Consider the following 8539-nt stretch of genomic DNA (forward strand, 5'->3'; position numbering starts at 1 on the left):
TTAATTATACGGTCGTTGTTGTGGTTGTTGTTGCAATAACTATACGGTTGACTAATGTCTGACGCATACTGTATCAGTACTTGACTGTTTCCCCAGGCAACACTTGGCGTAGATTCGAAGAAATTCAATGCTCCTGCCTTTGCTTAATATTCATTTTGTCATTGTTTCCTCTAATTTATGCCAGCACGGTTTGCAGCATAATTGCGGTTCATTTTGTATCGAATTCACTCGTGATAAGATTAAGGGCTAACGAGGGCGTTCCAGTGGCAGAGGCATTCTACCCTACATCAGCAACGATGGCTACGGTTTTGCGTTGGGCAGTGTTAGCTGTATGCATTGTGTGCCTGGTCGGTTCTTATGGCGTAAAAGGCAGCAACTATTACGGGAATGAGGATGGCGCAGCTAACTGGCTGTACGACCAACCCTATCATCAATATGCTCGTTCTGACATGGACTATGCCCGCCAAATGGCCTACGATTACCGTGGACCGTACTTGCAGCGGACGGTACGCCGGCCTAGTCATGGATGAACAAAACTGCTGGACGGGGCGTGGCTTTCAGTTCAAATTCCAACTGGACTATATTATTTGTCATAACTCTGTTTGGACGTTTCCTTTCTGCTTCTTAGTGATACTTCAAACCAGCGCAAATCTTATAAACCAGTAATTTTACAACCAGTAATGCATACGCTTATATGTGTGAACGGTTTACAAATAAAGCCCGCAACAAGGTTCGTAGCTCTCCGTAATTGCTGCATGCACCTCAACTCACTAACCAAATACCCTTGGCGAAACTCGATCATTATATGATTTTTGTTTCAAGAGAGTTCCTCGCCGAACTGTTAAATAAACACATGGACAAATGCTTACGTCATAAGAATGATAATAATTATAGCAACAGAATAAGCGTCGCGTTCATTACGCTTTCTATACTTCGTGTCGTGGAGTACGAGGTATTTCTGAAAACAGCATACAGCATGGCAGTACAGCACTTTTGTTTTTGGTACTGAGTTTGTATCCGATACTTATTAAAGGTATTCCCCGTCTTGCTAAACAGAAAGGCATAAACGCGTTACGCGTACTTCCGCTGGCAGTGGTCACGTCACGGCAAGGCTTGCTAGTGTTCAGCAATTTTAAGTTTGTAGGACTTCAAAACGAGCGGACATAAAAGAGAAGGTCATTCCAAGATTACTGATGTCTAAGTTATTATACGTGTTGAAAAGTGTATGTGCGATGGAACTTGTTTAAATGTTTTAAAAATGTCTCGGAGTGTATGCGGTCAGCGTACAAGGATGGCGCCATTTAGACGGACGGTCACGGACCATTACGTTAAATTACGTAAAATGATAATCTATTTTTTTCGGAATACATTATACAGATAAATACGCACATCTGCAGTCTGTACTATTTTGAAATTCAACAGTATCCAAAATTAAAAAAGTTTTACTTAATTAATACGAGTACTGGCAACGTACAGTGTAAAGTACTGTTCGCCAGTGTTCGGATACATAGCGCGGATAATGGTACATGGAACGTTGCTAAGGCAAACTGCACACGCACAGAAGAAATGCTGAAGAGGAACCAACATCAACATGAACATGTTTGACACTGTAGTGTTATACGTTCAGAATACAACTGTAATACAATACTTCAACTTAAAGTATACATAATTTTACCAGGAATAGTAAAAAAGGAAAATCCTGCGTGGCTTCTGTAATATTTCCCCCCTTTTTCATCACCTGAAGAACTGTAGTAATAAACTACTCGCTGTAATAATTAACCTCTTTGCAAAAAAATGCCATCATACTGCAATCCTTGTGCGGGAGGCTGTAAGAAACGCCAGGCCAGCGAGACACGCGGTCCCGATACGAAGGTACGTGCCGCAGCGGTCCCATTGCCCAACAACTAGCGTCGTCATCATGTTCTCACGGGGCGCTGAAATTGTCTGTAATCGCAGAAAGTTAATTCCGCGGAAAATGCCGGGTCATCGACGGATGTGCCGCGTTTATCCAAGGACCTGCTGAAAGAGCTCAACGTCCTCAGTCCCAAGATTGTCATCGTGGGAGCGGGCGCGGCGGGAATGGCCGCCGTGCAGCGTCTGCTGGAGGCGGGATTCAACAATGTGATGGTGCTGGAAGCGCAGAGTTATGTCGGCGGCAGAATTTGCAGTCAGAGTTTAGGTAGGCGCACCATTTACTAAAGTCACGCGATAAATATCATTTAATAATCTTTCGCACGCGCGTATCACATGGGTTCGCAATTGTGATACTTCGCTTGGCCCATTATTACAGTCAGTTCCCCTGTACGGACCAATATATTAATCACCCAAAACTTAACTTTTGACGTTCTGGTTTAAAACGTTCGTACGTTCTGGTTCTGACTTAAAAAATAGGCCAAGCGAAGTATGTTTAACCTTAATTTTTTTAACTTGGGGCGAGCAGGTTGGTACTGCTTGAAAAGCGGTTAAAATTCTCTATTGAGATACATTTTCGTTGTACCGGAAAATTTTATTTGTCGGTTTTTAGTAAATTTTGTAGCGTGAGAAGTAAAAATAAACAGCTTCAAGGCGATCATTTAAAATGAGATCTGCAACTTGCAGAATGTAGGGTTTGGTGCTGATGCCTGTATACTAAAATTTATTTGCAGCACGAGTTCAAAGCTGCTTTGTGAATTATAAAATAGTTTCTTTGATGAAATTTTTGTCTGACAAACTGGAGACGGTGTATTATAAAACTGGAATTATTTGTTTTTCATTTCGAAGAACTGAAATCCTAAGATACGGATATGGTCATATGGATGTAGGGCATCGAGGCCGGACATTGCTTTTACCGTCGTGTATAATTCTGTTTGTAGAAAACGGCTACTTAGAAAAAGGCGCACAGTTTCTCCACGGCGAGAACTGCTTAACCAGCGCAGTCAAGGAGAAAGGCTTAGCGCTCGCGGTTAACACCGACGAGCCGCCCAAACTAGAGGTCCATGTGGCTGCTAAAGAGCACGGCCCGGAAGGTGTCTTCCTGCTGGACGACGATAGTCAAGTCAGCGTTAACGCGGCCGAGCTGTTTATTGAAAAAGACAGTTAAAAGTTTGGCTTTGCAGTTAAGCGAGTTACCGAAAGACGTCATTAGTGAGGCGCTAAAGGAGACCTACAAAACGATCAACTCTATCGTGGATCGATGCAAACAGACCGCGCCGGAAATAGCCGAACGCGTGCAGGACGTCGGCGAGTCCCGGCGTACGACGCTAGGGCATTTCTTGCGCACGGAGTTCGAACAGTTCATGGGGACGAAGGATGACGAAGCAACGTGTGTCAAAGCGTACCGTTGGGCCATCTTCGAATGGATGATGCGGTAAATTAAACTAGCGTTGTGGTAAAAAATTTAAATGTTCCTTGCCGTAACGTTCGACTAGTAAATTCAAACGACAGCACACTCAAATATTAATTCCAGAATTCCGTGTTGTCGAATCATGAAGCACAGTTTGTTTTTAAAAATAAATTTTAAACATAACGTTCTGATTTCTGTTCGGGAAGCCCGCTCAGTTTTGAGTAAATTTTAAAATGCACAAATTACAAAACGCCGGCAGTTTTAGCATCTGCGTAAATTTCTTTTCGTGTTGCTCGTAAACTTTTCCATCAATTTTCTCAAATTACGGCACCGTTAACTACAATAAGAAAAACTGCACAGAATATTAATTATCGTTAGGCTCAAATTCAGAAATAAATAACCCAAAAAATCATAAAAAGGTTAAAAAGAAATAATACTAATATTGGATTTTTATTAAGCGCGGCCAGAAATGTATTATATGGAAAGTTCGTAGCCCTGTTTTTATAAATATACAAAAGCAGTTCTTCGCGTAGAAAACGCTAGAAGATGCCTAAATTCTCGCGATACGATAACAAAAGTAATATCCCTGTTATTAAACAACGTAATGGAAATAAGTGCGAAAATTCTAGCCGGGACAAATATTACCCTGTTTCATTTGAATGCTTCTTATGCACGATATACATCTTGTCATATTTTAATATTGCTCATTATACTGAAAATGGATTCACTACAAGCAAAACTGCATTTATGATGCTCGGTTTATACAGCGTGCATCTGTCCGATTGCGCCAGCCGCACCCTGTACGATCTCTCCGTGATGGAGTACTCCAAGTACGCCGGTAGTCTGGAGTGCACCCCATTGAAAGTCCCCATGATCGACGCCCTGAAGCTGTGCGTTTCGCGCGCCTTATCCGAACAGGCGCCCATCCTCCTCAACAAACCGGTGAAACAGCTACGCTTCGACCCCAGCCAGCCCAATCCCCTGGTCATCTTCTGTGAGGACGGCCAGGCCTTCGTGGCCGATCACTGCATCGTCACCTGCTCGCTGGGCTTCCTCAAGAAAAACCAGGCGACCTTCTTCCTGCCACCGCTCCCGGCGGAGAAAGCCCGGGCTATCGAAGCGGCCGGTTTCGGTACGGTGAATAAGATCTTCCTGACGTTTGCGGAGGCGTGGTGGAATGGGCGGTTCGAGAAGACCGGCGGGTTCCAGCTGCTGTACATGAACGAACCGAAAGGCAGCCAACAGGTACAGCCATTTATTATGCTGTTTTTCCGTTGCCGCCAGTAATTAATCGCGTAGCTCTTTATGGTCCCTAAATTCCCTGCCTTGCCACTAAAAGTTAAATAACGGCCGTTTATATATTATGTTAGTAAAAGTGCGCTTAATATTAAAGCTACGGTTTTGACCTTTTGAGGAAGATGTAAAAAAAAGTAAAATGGCTGTAAACAGGCTGCCGCACTGTTCAAATTATTTATTAAGTTATTTACTAAAATATTTAATATCATAATTCTCTTTTTTTGCATTATTAAAACCTTTTTATTACAGTCTGATTGACTGCCGTCTGGGGCGTGCACCATTCTAAGGGGCTGACTCCATCAACTACCACTTATTTATGCAGTTTAATAAACGCAAATCTTATCGAGAAAACAAACCGAGAAGTCTGTCTGTATCGTTCGGTTGCGCTTTGAAACAATCACGGGTTAAAATTTTTAACGCTAAATTAAATTTATTTGGCAAATTTACTTTAATTTAGTAAGTAAATGCGCTTTGGAAAACTACAAAATAAGTAAAAGTGATTAAAACTCCCGGAAACTGTCAAAAGTAAGTAAAAATAAGTAAATCTGCAAAAGGGGATAAAGAAAGTTAAGAAACAGTAAATACATTGCCCACAATCGAACGAGCATGGGCCATAAAGGGACTCGTAGTCCAGGACGTTGGCTGCTGATTAACGCGTGCATTAAGCTGACTGAGCAGAAATGCATTATACTGGAGGATCGACAAATTTCGACCCCAGAAGCATAATGCATATCTCTTCGAGCCAGATGTCGACAGGATTCTTGGCAGATCGTTTACGCTCCTTATTATGCGATCGTAACGTGTGACAAATGTGGCAATGCACGAGCGCTATATTGATTGTAGCAGTCGCAGACAATTTTATCATGCGTTACGGCTGTAATAATCGAGATCGACAACGTTGCAAGGGCGAGTGATATCGCCAGCAAAGAAAATGTCGACCGGGAAAAGCAGAAAAGCCTAGTCGATACATTTCAGTTTCTGCGGCGTGGCATACAAGACAGATTCAGACTGTACGGTCTTTCCCGTCTGTCCGTGCCACGTTGGCAAAATGGTGTTCATAATAGTGACACGTATGCATCTGATGTATCTAAAATTTGTTGAACTTCAGATTTTGTACCGGTGTTGTTTTTCATCACTGCAAACCGCATATAAACGGATGGGTGTACAGTGAAGCACACTATATGGTAGTTTGCAAATATCAGATAGGTATCTGTCGCTGGCTTAGGCAAGCGAGGGAAGCGGCACAAAAACCGAGATGTGTGATTGTTGTACAAATGCACCATGTTTATTGAGCCATGACTTGAGGTGACATTAAACAGAAAGCAAAGATGTTCAAACCTGTTTGAAGACTTCTGTTTCTCGACGGTGCTTACGCTAGCAAAGAAGACCGATGCTGCAGTAATGTTTTTCCGATTGTAGAAACCCTGGTACCGTCAAATTGTCGGCTTCGATGTGTGCAACACGAACCCGAACACGCTAGTCGCCTGGATCGGCGGTTCTGAGCAGGCCGAGGCGATGGAGGCCATGTCGGACAGCGATGTGGCTGCCGACTGTCAAGCGCTACTGCAACGCTTTCTCAAGAACGTCATCGTGCCGCCGCCCATACAAGTTATCAGGTAAACCAGGCTGAATGTTTTACTGATGAATCTCGGAGCGATTGCGGGAATGCTTGTATAGGACAGCCTGGGCTTCCAATCCTTATATTCTCGGCGCGTACAGCTACTCCGCCGTCAATCAGTCGGAACACATGAGTGTACTGCAGCAGCCGATGTGGTTGTATAAGAAACTCAGCGCCATGACGCCGGCCGACACCAACAACGTTAGTAGTTACCAATTTATTGTCGTAACTAAAACTGACATACATTATTACACTTTACATACATACATTATTAGATACATTATTACATTTTATTTTCTATAACAAATATAGAGTAAAACAAAGTTTATTTATTCGGCAATGCGGTTAGTACAAGTTAGGACGTTATTCTGTTTCTACCTGGTCGCCCGATATCAGCGACCAGATCTTTAAAAGTACAGCTTGAACTGCCTTTCTGTAGCTGAAGTTCATATTTTTCGCTGAAAACGAATTATTAGACAATTAAGCGCTAAAATTTATTCGTAAAATGAAACTTGGTTTTTTCAATCGTTTTATAAAACCGTTGAATGTCCGGCGTTCAGTAGTATACTCTGTGTATATACAGAAGCATTTGGTTGCGCTTTGAGCAATCATGCGTGAACGAAAGGAACAGTCTTCCTAACTTGTACATATAGCCAATTCATATTAAGGAAACTTCTTTTCCAGCCGCGCCGCTCGATGGATGGCCAACAACTACCCGCTCTTTTCTTCGCCGGGGAAGCGCTGGATCCCACTTGGTTCTCCACGGTGCCCGGCGCCCTGGAGAGCGGTCGCCGCGAAGCCGAACGCCTAATCGCACTTTACAAACCCCTCGTTAACGCTGTGGCTGGTTCCGCCGACGCCACGGCGAAGCAGTCACTGATCACGGCGCCGTTCGAGCAGCGAACCAGCGTCCAAAGCCAACAGGAGCGAAGGACCCTGACCCAGCAGAACACCGAGTCCAACGCTTACGTCAGCTCGGAGCGGAAAACACTAACCGCCGTGCCGACGGAAGGCGCGCCAAAAGGTTCGCTATCACAGGCGGCGCCACCACGCAACAGTGCGCCGCAAACGGGAACACTGCCGGATCAGTCGTCGCAGCGATTCAGCAGATAAGAGAAAAGTGATATATTTTCGTATTTTGTAAGTGCTGATGATGATGTGATAGATTGGTCTTGTTTTTGATTTTCATTGGGGTTTGCTTGCAACAAATGCGAGACAGATAAGATGCACCCTCGCTTTCGATGTATTCAATACGATGAGACAATTATGCACAAGAAAAGGGCATTTCTGAAGATTAACGCAAATTCTAATGCACATAGGAAACAAAAATCCATAACGATTTTCTTTACATCCACGTTCGCGACTAACTGAGGGGTTCGATAGTGGCAGTTTGGGACGTGGCTGCACAGTACAGCATGTGCTGTGCAGCCGAGTGAGTCGGAGCACCTCCAGCGTGCCCAAAGCATCGTCCTTCTTGGAAAACGTCTTCCGATACGTTCTCATCGTCAGCGGATCCTTGGCCAGTCTTTTCTTCCAAATCTGTAATGAATTAATACCACGTTAAAATTTGCGGTATTTGCTTAGATGTACGGTTCATTCTACGTAGGAAATCGCTGCAGTATTTTTCTTTTCCGTCCAACTAATAAGCAAGGTGACCAAAACTTCATTTGACCAAGACAAGCCAGCGCCCACTGCATAACCCCATAATGAAACCGTCGTTCTTAATCTTCCCTCGGGCAAACCGATTACATTTTTGCAAGAAGCAACTGGCTCTCACCAGCGTACACATTTATTTACGTTAATAATATAGAGCAAATTCAACGGCTGAGGCAATCACTTCCTGCACTTGCTGTCGTCACTCGGTTGGAGTTTAACGTTGCGGCTTATTATGCTGCTTCTTAAGTACCACGCTTGAAACCTTCTAAACCGTCCGCTGGTCCAAGGAAAACATCTGCCGTAAATTTGCTTAACCGAAATTTTTTGTCCAAGTTTAATTTGCAATTTTGGGGCGGTCGGGTTAATCTGACTGCATATTCGGAGGCAGACAATTTTGCCTTATGTTAGAGACGAACGCGTTCGGCGGACGACGCGTCCGTTCCAACGGTTTCGTCGGTTACAGGTGCCTTAAGCGATAATTGTGGAATGAACAGCAATATTGCCTTAAACTGCTTTAAATCGTACGTATAATGTACAGTATGTCGTCGTACACACCGAATTGCTTTGGCGTGAAATTGCAGATAACTTTTGATCCACGTTGTTAACACGTATAGTTGGCGGTCGTGCAGCACCGCACAGGACCGGTC

The 8539-nt window shown here is 43.8% G+C and overlaps 1 protein-coding gene across 1 annotated transcript; it reads left to right on the plus strand.

The window, feature by feature from the left end:
• Positions 1–1585: 1585 nt before the first annotated feature.
• LOC129589462 (peroxisomal N(1)-acetyl-spermine/spermidine oxidase-like) lies at positions 1586–7528 on the plus strand. Its single transcript, XM_055484239.1, has 8 exons — positions 1586–1872; positions 1957–2179; positions 2853–3034; positions 3096–3346; positions 4090–4567; positions 6038–6234; positions 6296–6437; positions 6921–7528. The coding sequence occupies exons 1-8, from the start codon at positions 1795–1797 to the stop codon at positions 7347–7349; spliced, it is 1980 nt and encodes a 659-aa protein (XP_055340214.1). The 5' UTR covers positions 1586–1794; the 3' UTR covers positions 7350–7528.
• The last annotated feature ends 1011 nt before the right edge of the window (positions 7529–8539 follow it).

This window comes from Paramacrobiotus metropolitanus, unplaced genomic scaffold (assembly GCF_019649055.1).
Source record: "Paramacrobiotus metropolitanus isolate TYO unplaced genomic scaffold, Prichtersi_v1.0 Parri_scaffold0000035, whole genome shotgun sequence".
In the NCBI taxonomy this organism is placed as follows: Eukaryota; Metazoa; Tardigrada; class Eutardigrada; order Parachela; family Macrobiotidae; genus Paramacrobiotus; species Paramacrobiotus metropolitanus.